The sequence below is a fragment of the Nerophis ophidion genome, linkage group LG19 (assembly GCF_033978795.1).
Source record: "Nerophis ophidion isolate RoL-2023_Sa linkage group LG19, RoL_Noph_v1.0, whole genome shotgun sequence".
Lineage (NCBI taxonomy): Eukaryota > Metazoa > Chordata > Actinopteri > Syngnathiformes > Syngnathidae > Nerophis > Nerophis ophidion.
The window spans coordinates 28,441,405-28,460,958 of record NC_084629.1 but is presented as its reverse complement, the minus strand read 5'-3'; the positions used below and the strand labels follow the sequence as shown (position 1 = coordinate 28,460,958).

The following is a 19,554-nucleotide window of genomic DNA, read 5'->3' as shown; positions in this document are numbered from 1 at the left end:
CCTCTTGTAGTCGTAAAATGTAAAAACAATAAATATGAGTTCTCAACTTTAGTGTCGACAAATGTGGGACATGACATTTTGAAAGTAGTGTGTAATTTTAAAAAAATTTAAAGAGCCAAATACAAGTTTGCCGTAAAATGTAAACATTATAAAAACCCGGCATTAGCCTTTTTCAGGTAACATTTTAGCATTAAGTGTAAAAAGAAGTAATTGCAAAACAAAGTGAGTTTTTAACTTTAGCTTTAATTACTAACGGACATGCGTTTTTCAAAGTATTATTTAAAAAATTAGCCATGCAAGTGTAAAAATAAGCCAATTTCTAGTAATCGTAAAAAGTGAAAATAGCAAATCTCATCATTATCTTTTTTCAGTAACAATTTAGCAGCTATAAAATTGTAGAAAGACGTTAACTACTGTTTACGTACTTGCAAAAACAATAAATACGAGTTATCAACTTCAGCGCCGACAGATGTTTTTTTTTGCAGATTTTTTTTAAATTTTGAATTTTATAAGATATTTTTTTAAAATGTAACAGCCAGTGCAAGCAAACAAGCGTAAACATAATACATAACTTTTGGTAATCGTTAAATGCAAAAAGTGTCATGAACTTTTTAAATATAACATTTTAGTATTTTTAGTGAAAATAATGAGTTTTAAATTGTGACACACATGCTGTTTAAAGCGTCATTTAAATAAAACAAATACCAGCCACACAAGTGTAAATCCAGGGTAACTTACGGTAGCCCTAAAATGTGAAAACAATAAAACGTTGGCTGACGTTTTTAAAATAACATTTTACCATTTTAAAGGTAAAATTGTAAAAGGAAGTTAATCACTTTTTTAGTATTTGCAAAAACTAAAAATGTATCTCAACTTTAACTAACATTTTTTTAAACTACAAACTTAAGAACAAAATAAGAATGACCTAAATGTAAAAAGAAGTTAAAAGCTGTTAAAGTAAAAACAATAAAAAAATGAGTTCTGAACATTATCTTTAAATAGTGACGTAAAAAGGTTTTTTAAAGCATCCTTGTAAAGTTTTTAACAACCATACTCGTGTAAAAACAACCTTAACAACGTCTTCATGCTGAACTTTGACAAGTGATGTTTTTATTTGTTTTTTTAAGTAACATTAGAACATTACCAGTGATGGAATATTCTAGCAAATATACACTTCACTTAAATTCATCCTCTTCTTTTGAACTTTAATGACTTCAAACTGTTTGGGTCAAGCGCTCACACATGCAGCCGCCTCTTCAACCTTTTGGCCTACTATCTGTTGTTTTGGAGACATTGATGTCTCCCCTAAAAAGAATAATATATCTCCAGCTGTCTTCAATCGCTCACAACATTTGAAAAGGAGGAACGAATGTCAGATATTCATTTTTTGAAATGATAAAAATTATAATTAGTCACACATCCTTTTAAAAATAAATCCCCACATCCATGGCACCCACCCTTGTGGACTTTTTTTTTTTTTTTTACTAAAAAGAGGGTGAAGAAATCATCAATTCTCACTTTTGCAAAAGCTTGCTTGCATCGTACGCAAATCGACAATAATTTTGCGGGAGTGAGACCAACGCTGTAACATTCACCGGTGACCCGTTTCAATAAATGCTCGTGAAATCTTCCAGAACACTCTGCATTTGACTGTTTGACAATACAACCCTGCACAATTTTTAATGTGGTGTAAAAATGAGAGTAAAAACAACAAAACACAAAAAAAAGGTATGGAATCTTAGCTCATGCTAGGGCTGGACGATACAACGATATCAATATCGTTTTTAAGTATTTGGCCACCCATCCAAATGATCAGAATCAGGTGTCCTAATCACTTGGCCCGGCCACAGGTGTATAAAATCACAGTCAGTTGCTACAGAGCTCCATGTACAGTACGTAGAGAGCTCCATGGAATGGGTTTCCATGGCCGATCAGCTGCATCTAAGCCATACATCACCAAGTCCAATGCAAAAAAGTGGGATGCAGTGGTGTAAAGCACATCGCCACTGGACTCTAGAGCAGTGGAGAGGCCTTCCCTGGAGTGATGAATCACGCTTTTCCATCTGGTAATCTAATGGATGAGTCTGGGTTTGGAGGTTGCCAGGAGAACGCAACATTTCGGACTGCATTGTGCCGAGTGTGAAATTTGGTGGAGGAGGAATTATGGTGTGGGTTTGTTTTTCCAGGAGTTGGGCTTGGCCCCTTAGTTCCAGTGAAATGAACTTTGAATGCCCCAGGATACCAAAACATTTTGGAAAATTCCATGCTCCCAACCTTGTGGGAACAGTTTGGAGCGGGCCCCAACATGACTGTGCACCAGTTCACAAATCAAGATCCATAAAGACATGGATGGCAGAGTCTGATGTGGATGAAATTGACTGGCCTGCACAGAGTCCTGACATGAACCCGATAGAACACCTTTGGGATAAATTAGAACAGAGACTGAGAGCCAGGCCTTCTCGACCAACATCAGTGTGTGACCTCACCAATGCGCTTTTGGAAGAATGGTGGAAAATTCCCATAAACACACTCCGCAACCTTGTGGACAGCCTTCCCAGAAGAGTTGAAGCTGTAATAGCTGCAAAAGGTGTACCAACATCATATTGAATCGTATGGGTTAGGAATGTCACAAATCACAAACATTTATGAAAGAACGGAACATTTCGGACTACATTGTGCTGAGTGTGAAATTTGGTGGAGGAGGAATTATGGTGTGGGGATTTTTTTAGGAGTTGGGCTTGGCCCCTTAGTTCCAGTGAAAGAAAACTTTGAATGTTCTAGGATAACACAACATTTTAGGCAATTCCATGCTCCCAACCTTGTGGGAACGGTTTGGAGCGGACCCCTTCCTCTTCCAACATGACTGTACACCAGTGCACAAAGCAAGGTCCATAAAGACATGGATGACTGGCCTGCACAGAGTCCTGACCTGAACCCGATAGAACACCTTTGGGATGAATTCGAACGGAGACTGAGAGCCAGGCCTTCTCGACCAACATCAGTGTGTGACCTCAGGAATGCGCTTTTGGAAGAATGGTGGAAAACTCCTATAAACACACTCCGCAACCTTGTGGACAGCCTTCCCAGAAGAGTTGAAGCTGTAATAGCTGCAAAAGGTGGACCGACATCATATTGAACCCTATGGGTTAGGAATGGAATGGCACCAACTGTAGTTACTGACAGTGGTTTTATGAAGTGTTCCTGAGCCCATGTGGTGATATCCTTTACACACTGATGTCGGTTTTTGATGCAGTACCGCCTGAGGGTTCAAACGTCTGTAATATCATCGCTTATGTGCAGTGATTTCTCCAGATTCTCTGAACCTTTTGATGATTTTACGGACCGTAGATGGTAAAATCCCTAAATTCCTTGCAATAGCTCGTTGAGAAATGTTGTTCTAAAACTGTTCGACAATTTGCTTACAAAGTGGTGACCCTCACCCCATCTTTGTTTGTGAATTACTTAGCATTTCATGGTAGCTGCTTTTATACCCAATCATGACACCCACCTGTTCCCAATTAGCCTGCACACCTGTGGGATGTTCCATATAAGTGTTTGATGAGCATTCCTCAACTTTATCAGTATTTATTGCCACCTTTCCCAACTTATTTGTCACGTGTTGCTGGCATCAAATTCTAAAGTTAATGATTATTTGCACACAAAATAAATGTTTATCAGTTTGAACATAAAATACGTTGTCTTTGTAGCATATTCAACTGAATATGGCTTGAAAAGGATTTGCAAATCATTGTATTCTGTTTATATTTACATTTAACACAATTTCCCAACTCATTTGGAAACGGGGTTTGTATATCCCGACAGATAAGTATTCGGTATCAATAAAGAATGCCTTTGATAAAACATTTTTTTTCAATTTTTGTAGCAAGGTTGGTTGCATGAAAAAAGGCACTCGCTCTCTGGTAACCGAGCAAAGCAAGAAGTGATCACTGATCAGTGGGAGTAACACGCCAACAGCCAATCAGGTAACAGTATCAACTATCAGTTCGCTTGCCCCATCTTGTCTGGCCGTTGATTCTTGAGAAGAGAGAGTAAAAATGAGTGCTGGACAGAGCGAAGAATTTGTGGATAAAAGAGGAAAAGTCACCTCGACAGTATGGCAGCTTTTTTGATTTTTTTAAAAGGGGCCGACACTTTTTCTGCAGGCGAGCTACTTTTCAATTGACCGAGTCGAAGGAATGTACCTCATTCATATAATTTATATTTAATTATTTATGAAAGAGACATTTTTGTTAACACGTTAAAGGTGTTTAATGATAATACAAGCATGTTTAACACAGATTTCTTTTGTTTCATGAAGACAAGAATATAAGTTGTTGTATTGCCTGATTCTGATGACTTGCATTGATTGGAATCAGACAGTAGTGATGATAACGTCCACATTTTTGAACGGAGGAGAAAAAAGTCCAATACCACAAGAAAGTGGTTAGTTTTTGGCGTCTTATTTGTCCAACTTTCATACTCGTTTTTATACATTTTGCAAGAAATACATTGACGGCCAACTCCGTAGCTTGCTAACTTGTGCACACTTAATTTTGTTAGGGCTGGGTGAAAACGAGGACTCAAGTGCAGAAGCGTGACAATTTACTCAGACTTTATTTAATTAGTTTTCTTTGCTATCTCTAGGACAGAGTGATCAAAACAAAGTGGCTACAAAATCTGTGATATATTTGAGGAACAAAGGAAATGTAGCAAAGGGCATAAGGCATGGGTGTCAAACTCTGGCCAGCCGTTTAATTTCATTTGGCCCTTGAGGCAATATTAAATTAACATTAGAGCTGGCCCGCCGGTAACACCAAATTCACCGCTAATACCCATACTTACCAACCCTCCCGATTTTCCCGGGAGACTCCCGAAGTTTAGTGCCCCTCCCGAAAATCTCCCTGGGCAACCATTCTTCCGATTTCCACCCGGACAACAATATTGGGAGCGTGCCTTTAGTGTCCTCTACAACATGTCGTCACGTCCTCTTTTCCTACATATAAACAGCGTGTTGGCCAAGTCACATAATTTATGCGGCTTTCACACACACATATGCGAATGCCATGCATACTTGGTCAACAGCCATACAGGTCACACTGAGGGTGGCCGTATCAACAACTTTAACATTGTTACAAATATGCGCCACACTGTGAACCCACACCAAACAAGAATGACAAAACACATTTCGGGAGAACAACCGCACCGTAACACAACATAAACACAACAGAACAAATACCCAGAACCCCTTGCAGCACTAACTCTTCCAGAACGCTACAATATACACCCCCCGCTACCACCAAACCCCGCCCACCTCATTTTTATTTTATTTTCAAATTTATTAGCCTGTGGAAAAAGTTAATGTTGATATTTAGCTCAGAAGGCCGCAAATAGAAAAGAGGCATTAATTTTTTTAATTACATTTTATTTAATATACCACTGATGTTTTTTTTAAAGTTGATTTTGCACTATTACGTTATATAAGCTCTGCCTGTTCCATGGGAGGAAGCCGGAGTCCCCGGAGGGAACCCACGCAGTCACGGGGAGAACATGCATACTCCACACGGACAGATCCCGAGCCCGGGATTGAACCCAGGATTACTCAGGACCTTCGTATTGTGAGGCAGATGCACTAACCCCTGGGCCGCCGTGCTGCCCTATATAAGCTTTGCTTGTTCAATATTTATTGCAAAACTTGTATGGGTCCCTATTAAAAGGTTAATTTGTTCAACCTTGGCCCGCGGCTTTGTTCAGTTTTAAATTTTGGCCCACTCTGTATTTGAGTTTGACACCCCTGGCATAAGGCAAAAAACAGAAGATCACTCCATAAGGAGGAAAAAGGCAATAGCAAAAATTCAATACGAGTCTAATAGCAAAACTTAACAATCTACGATTATCTACAGTAAGGAAAATCAATCATGCAAAGGAGTCGAGAAGCCAGCAAAGTAAAAGTGCTCCAGAAGGAGGAAAAAGGAAGACAAAGCACTATGAAATAGATACAAAAGACTAGCACGAAAATTTTTAGCAACAGAAAATCACTCTCTCGGAGGAAACAAAGAAATCAATAAATAAAGCGATACAATACTTATCAAACTTGGTACAAGGCTTGAGGTATGTAGCGAGACGATATACTCTGGCACAAGACAAGAGGAGGACGAGACATTTATACACATGAGGGAGGGTGACACAGGTGGGCACAATCAGGAGAGACATCGGACCACTGAAACGGGAGGAAAAACAAGTGACCTGAAACGAGAGGGCGAGTTAACCTTTCAAAATAAAACAGGAAATGACAAGACAACATGAAACCAGACAAGACTTCACCCAGGTGTGACTGCTTTCTGAGACTCTTATTTTGTTAGCGTAGGCAGGATGAAGCAGGGCTTTTATTGTGAAGACAGCAAGTGTGCAGTCTGTCTTTAGGGTTTTGACAGCAGGTACGGCGTGAGAGTGTTGAAATAAAAAGTGTTTCTCGCCCTCCTCTCGGTCATGTTTTCTTAATAATGATCTGGCAGCAGCCAGGGTCATCTCACAAGCCGTGCCGTGAATGTCAATCAGGTACGAAAAATGATCACACATTTTTAGGTTTATTTTTGTAATGCTTGACTTTCTGTGTGGAGTTTGCATGTTCTCCCCGTGAATGCGTGGGTTCCCTCCGGGTACTCCGGCTTCCTCCCACTTCCAAAGACATGCACCTGGGGATAGGTTGATTGGCAACACTAAAATTGGCCCTAGTGTGTGGATGTGAGTGTGAATGTTGTCTGTCTATCTCTGTTGGCCCTGCGATGAGGTGGCGACTTGTCCAGGGTGTACCCTGCCTTCCGCCCGATTGTAGCTGAGATAGGCGCCAGCGCCCCCCGCGACCCCGAAAGGGAATAAGCGGTAGAAAATGGATGGATGGATGCTTGGTTTGCGATCGACTGACACACCCTCCATGATCGACCGGTAGACTGCGATCAACGTAATGGGCATCCCTGCCGTAGTCAGACCGATGTGGTCTGTAAATGATGCAAAGGCACTCGCCTCCACCACCCTGCTCACCCTTTAGAGCACAGCCGTAACTTTCTGGCACGAAACCTGCGGAAAATACTTCATCTCAGGTTTCGCTTTAGTAAGATTTTTTTTTTTTTTTTTTTACATATTCCACATTATTTTTGCACCTTCTTTTCAAAAGCCTACTGAAATGAGATTTTCTTATTTAAACGGGGATAGCAGGTCCATTCTATGTGTCATACTTGATCATTTCGCAATATTGCCATATTTTTGCTGATAGGATTTAGTAGAGAACATCCACGATAAAGTTGGCAACTTTAGGTCCTAAGAGAAATGCCCTGCCTCTACCGGAAGTCACAGACGATGACGTCACTCCTCACATATTTACATTGATTTTAATGGGAGCCTGCAACAAACAGTGCTATTCGGACCGAGAAAACGACAATTTCCCCATTAATTTGAGCGAGGATGAAAGATTCGTGTTTGAGGATATTGATAGCGACGGACTAGAGAAAAAAAAAAAAAAAAGTTGCGATGGCATTGGGACGGATTCCGATGTTTTTAGACACATTTACTAGGTTAACTCTGGGAAATCCCTTATCTTTCTATTGTGTTGCTAGTGTTTTAGTGAGTTTAATAGTACCTGATAGTCTGAAAGGTGTCTCCACGGGTGTCTTGAGGGGCAGGATCTCAGGGGAGTCGACGGCAGCTATGGACGGCACAAGCTCAGCTTTTCTCCGGTAAGAACTGACTTTTTAACCACAATTTTCTCACCGAAACCTGCTGGTTGACATGTGGTCGTGTTTCATGTTGGCTTGACCGCGCTCTGATCCATAGGAAATTTTCACCTCCAGGAATTTTAAACAAAGAATCACCGTGTGTTTGTGTGGCTAAAGGCTAAAGCTTCCAAACTCCATCTTGCTACTTTGATTTCTCCAATATTAATTTAAGAATTTGCAAAACATTCAGCAACACAGATGTCCAAAATACTGTGTAATTATGCCGTTAAAGCAGACGACTTTTAGCTGTGTGTGTGTGCAGCGCTCTTATTTCCTTAAAACCCGTGACGTCTTGCGTACACGTCATCATTACATAACGTTTTCAAGACGAAACTCCCAGGAAATTTAAAATTGCAATTTAGTAAACTAAAAAGGCCGTATTGGGATGTGTTGCAATGTTAATATTTCATCATTGATATATAAACTATCAGACTGCGTGGTGGGTAGTAGTGGGTTTCAGTAGGCCTTTAAGAGGTTATAATGTGGTTTTAGAATTGTGTTCACATTGAGTGTTTTTTGTAGGCTTGTGTCGACATTTCCTTTCCTTTCTGCCTTGATTATAATCAGAGGAAAGCTACATTTTAAATAACATTGTTTACATTCAATATAGTTTACTGCTGGTTAGGATTGTATGGTATTAGTATTGTACTGCAATACTAATGAATCGTATTCGGTACTATACCGTCTCTGAAAAGATAATCTGAAAAGTACAGCGCCCCTGTCATTTCGTGACATTGCTGGTTTACGAGCAGACGAGCATGTTCGGCAGCGCACAGTCACAGAGTACTTACAAGCAGACACAGTGTGTAGACGGAAAAGGGAGAACGGACGCATTTTGTCTTAAAAAGTAAAGATAAAGGTGAAGTTATAACACTGAAACAACCTCAGGAAGAGGTGCTTTAAGACATGGCTAGCTAGCCGGCGGCTAAAGTCCAGCCCCAGTCGGGAGTGTTTTAGCTACTTCTAAATCACTAATCCTTGTCTCCTTGGTGACAAATAAAGTAAGTTTCTTACAAGTATCATTATCACTGCAGGACAAAGAATAGCTAAACTTGCTTCACTACACACCATAGCTCACCGCCGTCAAAATGTAAACAAACGCCATTGGTGGATCTATACTTAACATCTACTGTAGGGATACCAAGTACAGTAGCGTATCTAGTCGATACTACTATGATTACGTCGATATTTTTTGGCATCACATCTTCTTTCGTTTTTCAAATTTGTGGTATCATCCAAAACTAATGTAAAGTATCAAAAAACAGAAGAATAAGTGATTATTACATTTTAACAGAAGTGTAGATAGAACATGTTAAAAGAGAAAGTAAGCAGATATTAACAGTAAATGAACAAGTAGATTAATAACTCACATTCTACCACTTGTCCTTAATAATGTTGACAAAATAATAGGTAGATAAATGACACAATATGTTACTGCATATGTCAGCAGCTAAATTAAGAGCCTTTGTTTGTTTACTTACTAATAAAACACAAGTTGTCTTGTATGTTCACTATTTTATTTAAGGAAAAACATGCAATAGGAAACATGTTTAATGTACCCTATGATTTTTAGTTAAAATAAAGCCAATAATGACATTTTTTTGTGGTCCCCTTTTTTTCTTTAGAAAAGTACCAAAAACATTTTTGGTACCGGTATCAGGACAACACTACTCCTGGTGCTTATTTTCGATAGGTCATAAAAAAATATCAATACCAAAGGATATGAAGATCTGTGTAGTCCTGAGTTCAATCCCAGGCTCGGGATCTTTCTGTGTGGAGTTTGCATGTTCCACTGCAACTGCGTGGGTTCCCTCCAGGTACTCCGGCTTCCTCCCACCTCCAAAGACATGCACCTGGGGATAGGTTGATTGACAACACTAAATTGGCCCTAGTGTGTGAATGTGAGTGTGAATGTTGTCTGTCTATCTGTGTTGGCCCTGTGATGAGTTGGCGACTTGTCCAGGGCATACCTCGCCTTCCGCTCGAATGTAGCTGAGATAGGCTCCAGCACCCCCGCGACCCCGAAAGGGACAAGCGGTAGAAAATGGATGGATGGATGGATGGACATACACACACACCATAGTAATACTTGTATCTCTGACTAAGGTTGCTGTAATGGGCCGACAATCCATCAAGCGGTGCGGCTTCAAAGTCATACTAAAACATTTTTGACACAGTGCCGTGTGTAATGTTCTTAATTTTTAATGGAACATTTAAAGTTTTGGTGTTATTTACTGGCGTCATATCACAGTATACACGCGTCTCTTATGTGTGACTGATATCTACCGGCCACACTTATCATTACATCGTGTACCAAATAAAATTGCTTCGAGGTCGGTAAGCACAACCAGAATTATTCCGTACATTGGGCACACCAGGTTATCAGGCACACTGTCGATTTTTGTGAAAATATAAGGATTTTAGGTGCGCTTTATAGTTTGAAAAAAACAGTAGTGCAATTCTCTGAACCTGTAAACCAAAATACAGCCTGAAAGAACTTAAAATCAAATTGAATACATGACATGCATTCAGGTAAAATGTTTAAAAACCTGGATGACCTTCTGACAGCACCCCCGCGACACCAAAAAGGAACAAGCGGTAGAAAATAAAAGGATGGATATCAACCAATATCCAACACTCATATTGTGGTACAATTGTCCGCCATATTGCTCAGCCTGAGCTCATGCTGTAGTTTTAAGGCTAATGAAAGGGTGTTTTCCTGTAGTGCGACAGGTGGTCGCTCCACAACTTTATATTCTGAACTATTCCGCCTCAGTTCTTGTTTACCCCCGAGGTATTATTGTTCAAAATATGTTTCTACAAAGAACGTTTGCACTGGCTGGAGGACGCAACGTGTTCCATCTTTGTTTCTCTTTCAAGCCAGTTAGCCTCAACCCCCCGCTTGATTCGATTATCCTAATTAAAAGGCACGTCCTCGGATTTGAGTCCATATGGTCTCCCTCCTGCCATGGGTTCCATATTTAGGAGATCAAACGTCCAATAAGACGCGAGGAGCATCAAAGAGACAAAGTGTTGCATTGTACTGTAAGAGCAAACAAAGCCGCTTCAAAAGTTCCCCGCGAGCTGAAGGAAGCAGGTGAAAAAATAGAAGTGTATTGACCTTTAACCCCGGGTGCACGCTTGTTGACTGATGTTTCACACTAAGGTCGCCTGATCTGTCTCTGTGTGTGTTGTCCCCAGGGGACGCCATCCCCGGTCGCCCCCTTCTCCGCTCTTTGAAGCGGCTGTGTTTTCATGAAGAGTCCTGTCTTCTCTGACCTCTTGTCTCCTTTAAAAGACAAACACCTTTCTCCCATTAGGCGGAGGCTGCAGGGTGGCATCATCATCAGCCCCCGAAGAACAAAGAAGGGCAAACTCAGCAGACCTCCGCCCGGGCTCCCAAAAATTCCATCTCGGAGGAATGTTGTCTTCAACGTTCATGCATCATCGGGTACGACATTTGGGGGGGAAATGTAGAAAAATGTCCACATTGTTTGGAAGCTTCCTTGGTACAAAGCTCCGTAGAAATCAGTACTTGTTCTAAAAACCGTCAAACAAACACATTTCTACAAAGAACAAACCGTTCAAAAACATCAATTGGGTCTTGTGTTTGTTAGTTAAGAACTATCACGGTAGTAGGGTTGTGCAAAATATACAGTACAGGCCAAAAGTTTGGACACACCTTCTCATTCAAAGTGCTTTCATGACTATTTACATTAAAGATTGTCACATCAAAACTATGAATGAACAGGAGTTATGTACTTAAAAAAAGGTGAAATAACTGAAAACTTCTATTATATTCTAGTTTTCTCAAAATACCCGCCCTTTGCTCTGATTACTGCTTTGCACACTCTTGTCAAAGAAGTCAAGAGAGGAGGTCATTTCTCTTCATAAGAAAGGATATGAATATAAGAAAATAGCAAAGACATTACACATTCCAAGAGACACAGTTGGGAGCATAATTCGCAAGTTTAAAGCTAAAGGCACAGTGGAAACACTACCTGGGCGTGGTAGAAACAGGATGCTGTGTGCGTACAGTGGTGAAAAACCCCCGGGTAACAGCTGAGGAACTACAACAGGACATTGCAGAGGGGGGAACGCAGGTTTCGTCCCAGACAATAAAGCGCGCACTACGAGATGAAGGCCTCCATGCCAGAACTCCCGGGCGGACCCCACTTCTGACTACCAGGCACAAGAAAAATGACTCCAGTATGCCAAAATTCATCTAGACAAACCCCAAAGGTTTTGGGAAACTGTTCTATGGAGTGATGAGACAAAACTGGAACTCTTTGGGCCTATGAATCAATGTTATGTCTGGAGGAGAAAAAATGAAGCTTACAAAGAGAAGAACACCTTTCCTACTGTTAAGCATGGTGGGGGGTCAATCATGCTCTGGGGCTGTTTCTCTGCCTCAGGTAGCGGGAATCTCCAGCGCGTTCAAGGCATTATGAATTCTATTTCCTAGCAGGATATATTAGCTGCAAAAGTCATGAAGTCAGTGACGAAGCTGAGGCTTGGGAGACGTTGGACCTTCCAACAGGACAACGATCCCAAGCATACCTCCAAATCAACATCAGAGTGGTTGCAGAAGAAGGGCTGGAAGACTCTTGAGTGGCCTTCAGAGTCGCCCCACCTAAATCCTATAGAAAAGCTGTGGTGGGACTTGAAGAAGGCAGTTGCAGCACGCAAGCCCAAGAATATGAATGAACTGGAGGCCTTTGCCCAAGAGGAATGGGCTAAAATACCTGTAGATGGTTGCAAGAAGCTTGTGTCCGGTTATGTATCAAATTTGAAGGATGTCATTACTGCCAAAGGGTGTTCTACTAAGTACTAAAGATGCATGTAACTAGGGGGTTGAATCATTTTGTCAATGAGATATTAAGAAAATTGTCCTTTAATAAAGTGTTACAATTTAAGTTGCATTTGTCTATTTGAGACATCTTTATTTGATATGACTGTAAACAAAATACGGAATAAATGTCCAACTTGCTAAAACACCAAAATTGTGTGGGGGTTGAATAATTTTGATCACAACTGTATATACTGTATCTATACCGGTATATATACATACATATATATATATATATATATATAAGGCAGGGCACTTGGCGGTCCGATCCTCGGCTTCAGAAGCTAGCTCTTGGGACGTGGAACGTCACCTCACTGGGGGGAAAGAGCCTGAGCTAGTGCGCGAGGTAGAGAAGTTCCGGCTGGATATAGTCGGACTCACCTCGACGCACAGCAAGGGCTCTGGAACCAGTTCTCTCGAGAGGGACTGGACTCTCTTCCACTCTGGCGTTGCCAGCAGTGAGAGGCGACGGGCTGGGGTGGCAATTCTCGTTGCCCCCGGCTTAAAGCCTGCACGTTGGAGTTCAAACCAGTGGACGAGAGGGTAGCTTCCCTCCGCCTTTGGGTGGGGGGACGGGTCCTGACTGTTGTTTGCGCTTACGCACCAAACAGCAGTTCAGAGTACCCACCCTTTTTGGGAACACTCGAGGGAGTACTGGAAAGTGCTCCCCCGGGTGATTCCCTTGACCTACTGGGGGACTTCAACGCTCATGTTGGCAACGACAGTGAAACCTGGAGAGGCGTGATTGGGAAGAATGGTCGCCCGGATCTAAACCCGAGTGGTGTTTTGTTATTGGACTTTTGTGCTCGTCACAGTTTGTCGATAACAAACACCATGTTCAAACATAAGGGTGTCCATATCTGCACTTGGCACCGGGACACCCTAGGCCGCAGTTCCATGATTGACTTTGTAGTTGTGTCATCGGATTTGCGGCCTCATGTTTTGGACACTCGGGTGAAGAGAGGGGCGGAGCTTTCTACCGATCATCACCTGGTGGTGAGTAGGCTGCGATGGTGGGGGAGGATGCCGGACAGACCTGGGAGGCCCAAGCGCATTGTGAGGGTCTGCTGGGAACGTCTGGCAGAGTCTCCTGTCAGGGAAAGTTTCAATTCACACCTCCGGGAGAACTTTGAACATGTCACGAGGGAGATGCGGGATATTGAGTCCGAGCGGACCAAGTTCCGAACCTCTATTGTCGAGGCAGTTGATTGCAGCTGTGGCCGCAAGGTTGTTGGTCCCTGTCGTGGCGGTAATCCCAGAACCCGTTGGTGGACACCAGCAGTGAGGGATGCCGTCAAGCTGAAGAAGGAGTCCTATCGGGTTCTTTTGGCTCATAGGACTCCGGAGGCAGTGAACGGGTACCGACGGGCCAAGCGGTGTGCAGCTTTCGCGGTCGCGGAGGCAAAAACTCGGACATGGGAAGAGTTCGGGGAAGCCATGGAAAACGACTTCCGGACGGCTTCGAAGCGATTCTGGACCACCATACGCCGCATCAGGAAGGGGAAGGAGTGCACTATCAACACCGTGTATGGTGCGGATGGTGTTCTGCTGACTTCGACTGCGGATGTTGTGGATGCGTGGAAGGAATACTTCGAAGACCTCCTCAATCCCACCAACACGTCTTCCTTTGAGGAAGCAGTGCCTGGGGAATCTGTGGTGGGCTCTCCTATTTCTGGGGATGAAGTTGCTGAGGTAGTCAAAAAGCTCCTCGGTGGCAAAGCCCTGGGGGTGGATGACATCCGCCCGGAGTTCCTTAAGGCTCTGGATGCTGTGGGGCTGTCTTGGTAGACAAGACTCTGCAGCATCGCGTGGACATCGGGGGCGGTACCTCTGGATTGGCAGACCGGGGTGGTGGTCCCTCTCTTTAAGAAGGGGGACCGGAGGGTGTGTTCCAACTATCGTGGGATCACACTCCTCAGCCTTCCCGGTAAGGTTTATTCAGGTGTACTGGAGAGGAGGCTACGCCGGATAGTCGAACCTTGGATCCAGGAGGAACAGTGTGGCTTTCGTCCTGGTCGTGGAACTGTGGACCAGCTCTATACTCTCGGCAGGGTTCTTGAGGGTGCATGGGAGTTTGCCCAACCAGTCTACATGTGCTTTGTGGACTTGGAGAAGGCATTCGACCGTGTCCCTCGGGAAGTCCTGTGGGGAGTGCTCAGAGAGTATGGGGTACTGGACTGTCTTATTGTGGCGGTCCGCTCCCTGTATGATCAGTGTCAAAGCTTGGTCCGCATTGCTGGCAGTAAGTCAGACACGTTTCCAGTGAGGGTTGGACTCCGCCAAGGCTGTCCTTTGTCACCGATTCCGTTCATAACTTTTATGGACAGAATTTCTAGGCGCAGTCAAGGCGTTGAGGGGTTCCGGTTTGGTGTGGTCCTGATGGCTTCATCTGACCGGGATCTTCAGCTCTCGCTGGATCGGTTCGCAGCCGAGTGTGAAGCGACCGGAATGAGAATCAGCACCTCCAAGTCTGAGTCCATGGTTCTCGCCCGGAAAAGGGTGGAGTGCCATCTTCGGGTTGGGGAGGAGACCCTGCCCCAAGTGGAGGAGTTCAAGTACCTAGGAGTCTTGTTCACGAGTGGAGGAAGAGTTGATCGTGAGATCGACAGGCGGATCGGTGCGGCGTCTTCAGTAATGCGAACGTTGTATCGATCCGTTGTGGGGAAGAAGGAGCTGAGCCGGAAGGCAAAGCTCTCAATTTACCGATCGATCTACGTTCCCATCCTCACCTATGGTCATGAGCTTTGGGTCATGACCGAAAGGACAAGATCACGGGTACAAGCGGCCGAAATGAGTTTCCTCCGCCGGGTGGCGGGTCTCTCCCTTAGAGATAGGGTGAGAAGCTCTGCCATCCGGGAGGAACTCAAAGTAAAGCCGCTGCTCCTTCACATCGAGAGGAGCCAGATGAGGTGGCTCAGGCATTTGGTCAGGATGCCACCCGAACGCCTCCCTAGGGAGGTGTTTAGGGCACGTCCAGCCGTTAGGAGGCCACGGGGAAGACCCAGGACACGTTGGGAAGACTATGTCTCCCGGCTGGCCTGGGAACGCCTCGGGATCCCCCGGGAAGAGCTAGACGAAGTGGCTGGGGAGAGGAAAGTTTGGGCTTCCCTGCTTAGGCTGTTTCCCCCGCGACCCGACCTCGGATAAGCGGAAGAAGATGGATGGATGGATATATATATATATATTTTCTTTTTTTTTTTTTTTAGAGAGAGACACACACACACACACACAGTACAGGAAAAACATTTGGACCCACTTTCTCATTCAATGCATTTTCCTTATTTTCATGACTATTTACATTGTCACATCAAAACTATGAATGAACACGTGCAGTTATGTGCTTAACAAATAACTGAAAACATGTTTGATATTTTAGTTTTTTCAAAATAACCACCCTGTGCTGTGATTACTGCTTTGCACACTCTTGGTATTCTCTCCGTGCGCTTCAAGAGGTAGTCACCTGAAATGGTTTTCACTTCACAGGTGTGCTTGGAGCTCATGGAGAGAATGCCAAGAGTGGGCAAAGCAGGATTCAGAGCAAAGGGTGGCTATTTAGTTTTCAGTTATCTCACCTTTTTTTTTTAAAAGTTAAAGTTACCACTGATAGTGCAAATAATCATTAACTTTAGAATTTGATGCCAGCAACACGTGACAAAGAAGTTGGGGAAAGGTGGCAATAAATACTGATAAAGTTGAGGAATGTTTATCAAACACTTATATGGAACATCCCACAGGTGTGCAGGCTAATTGGGAACAGGTGGGTGCCATGATTGGGTATAAAAGCAGCTTCCATGAAATGCTAAGTAATTCAAAAACAAGGATGGGGCGAGGGTCACCACTTTATAAGCATATTGTCGAACTGTTTTAGAACAACATTTCTCAACGAGCTATTGCAAGGAATTTTACCATCTACGGTCCATAAAATCATCAAAAAGTTCAGAGAATCTGGGAAAATCACTGCACGTAAGCGATGATATTACGGACTTTTGATCTTTCAGGCGGTACTGCATCAAAAACCGACATCAGTGAGTAAAGGATATCACCACATGGGCTCAGGAACACTTCATAAAACCACTGTCAGTACCTACAGTTGGTCGCTACATCTGTAAGTGCAAGTTAAAACTCTACTATGCAAAGCCAAACCCATTTATTAACAACATCCAGGAACGAGCTCACCTAAGATGGACTGATGCAAAGCGGAAAGGTGTTCTGTGGTCTCACGAGTCCACATTTCAAATTATATTTGGAAACAGAGGACGTGGTGTCCTCCAGGACAAAGAGGAAAAGAACCATTGGAATTGTTATAGGCGCAAAGTTCAAAAGCGAGCATCTGTGATGGTATGGGGGTGTATTAGTGCCCAAGGCATGGGTAACTTACACATCTGTGAAGGCACCATTAATGCTGAAAGGTCCATACAGGTTTTGGAGCAACATATGTTGTCATCCAAGCAAGGTTATCATGGACGCCCTTACTTATTTCAGCAAGACAAGTGTTACAACAGTGTGGCTTCGTAAAAAAAGAGTGCAGGTACTTTCCTGGCCCGTCTGCAGTCCAGACCTGTCTCCCATCGAAAATGTGTGGAGCATTATGAAGCATAAAAAACGACAGCAGAGACCCCGGACTGTTGAACGACTGAAGCTCTACATAAAACAAGAATGAGAAAGAATTCCACTTTCAAAGCTTAAACAATTAGTTTCCTCGGTTCCCAAATGTTTATTGAGTGTTGTTAAAAGAAAAGGTGATGTAACACAGTGGTGAACATGCCCTTTCCCAACTACTTTGGCACGTGTTGCAGCCATGAAATTCTAAGTTAATTATTATTTGCAAAACGAAATAAAGTTTATGAGTTTGAACATCACATATCTTGTCTTTGTGGTGCATTCAATTGAATATGGGTTGAAAAGGATTTGCAAATCATTGTATTCCGTTTATATTTACATCTAACACAACTTCCCAACTCATAAGGAAACGGGGTTTGTAAATTAGATATTTTTGGTCAACTTTAAATGCTATCATTATACGGCGATAACGCATGTTGATGCCGCAAACTTGGAAGCGACAAGCGATTGAAGGCATCCTCAACGCAAAGTAGAGTCCTCGCTAGCGGCTAATGACCACCCACAGCTGCTTCTATATCACTGATCCTTAACCTCCATGGTGGCAAATGAAGTACATTTCTTCCAAGTATCGCAAGGACGAGAGGACAAGGAAGAGCTAAACACACTGTGGGAGGATAAAAGAAGTTAACCGCTAAGCTAAAGCTTACAGGGGTGGGCAGATCCATACAAATACTGATAGTAATGATACCAAGTGGAGACAAACTTTCCAACCCTCCCGATTTTCCCGGGAGACTCCCGAATTTCAGTGGCCCTCAGAAAATCTCCCGGGTCAACCATTCTCCCGATTTCCACCCCGAAAACAATGTTGGGGGCGTGCCTTAAAGGCACTGCCTTTATCGTCCTCTACAATCTGTCGTCACATCCACTTTCCCTCCATACAAACAGCGTGCCGACCCAAACACATAATACATGCGGCTTTTTATCACACACAAGTGAATGCAAGGCATACTTGGTCAACAGCCATACAGGTCACACTGAGGGTGGCCATATGAAAAACTTTAACACTGTTACAAATGTGCGCCACACTGTGAACCCACACCAAAAAAGAATGACAAACACGTTTCGGGAGAACATCCGCACTGTAACACAACAGAACAAATACCCAGAACCCCTTGCAGCACTAACTCTTCCGGGACACTACAATATACACCCCCGCTACCACCAAACCCCGCCCACCGAATTTGGAGGTCTCAAGGTTGGCAAGTATGAGTAGAGTATCAGTACTAGGTCGATACTACAGTATTTTTTTTTAATCACAGCATTGTTCTTTGTTGTTTACAAACTTAGGAGATAAGGTAGAATAGTAGTTTTTGTTTATTTAAAAAAACCCAAAAACTATTTGTACCATTTTTTTTGTTTATTTAAAAACCCAAAAACTATTTGTACCATTTCCGCACTGCTTTCAACGTATAACTTTTTAAAAAACGTTCACATTTAGTGGTACATCACATTATAATATTTCAATCTTGCTCTGTGTGTATATTTTTAAACTTCATTCGTTTTGTTTCCACACATATATTTGTTTTTTTTCCACCCTGCAAAACGTCTTTTACTTTTTTTTTTTTTTTTAAATAAAATGTACTACTCCCATTATTGACTCCAAGATAAATGCTGTACGCAATAAAAGGGAGTAAGGAAATCATTTCAATCTTAATTGATATTAATACATTGCCATCCTGTGTTTTTGTCATGATTATAATTGAGATCATCGCAGGGCCAACACAGATAGACACACAACATTCACACTCACATTCAAATGAGAAAATATACCACGTGTAAATTAAATACATAATTCCTTGTAAAAGTAAAAAAAAATTTAACCAGCAGGCTAACTTTGGGATGTGCTTGTACCGTTCATGCTTTTATGATTCAAACTGCCAGAACTGAAAATAAATGACTTGATCCACACCTTCATGCAATTAATTGGTATTTTTTCCACTAAATGTTATCGAAATTGGACGAGTTGTTACTATCGCTAACAAACGAGAAAATATACAATGTATAAATGAAATACCCAATTCCTTTTGAAAATGAATTTTTTTTAGCTAACTTTGGTATCATTTACATGTTCCTGACTTAAACTGCTTTAAAGGCCTACTGAAATGAGCTTTTCTTATTTAAACGGGGATAGCAGGTCCATTCTGTGTCATACTTGATCATTTCACGATATTGCCATATTTTTGCTGAAAGGATTTAGTAGAGAACATCCACGATAAAGTTTGCAACTTTCGGTGCTAAGACAAAAGCCCTGCCTCTACAGGAAGTCGCAGACGATGACGTCGCAAGTGTGGGGGATCCTCACATATTCACATTGTT

At 42.6% G+C, this 19,554-nt stretch overlaps 1 protein-coding gene across 1 annotated transcript in view; it reads right to left on the bottom strand.

Annotated features, from left to right (window-relative positions):
- Positions 1-9,442: 9,442 nt before the first annotated feature.
- tmtc4 (transmembrane O-mannosyltransferase targeting cadherins 4) overlaps positions 9,443-19,554 on the bottom strand; it is a 54,350-nt gene continuing 44,238 nt past the window's right edge. Inside the window, exon 19 of the mRNA XM_061879753.1 lies at positions 9,443-9,622. Coding sequence (XP_061735737.1) covers positions 9,516-9,622 — 107 coding nt within the window. The 3' untranslated portion in view covers positions 9,443-9,515. The remainder of the gene's footprint in view (positions 9,623-19,554) is intronic.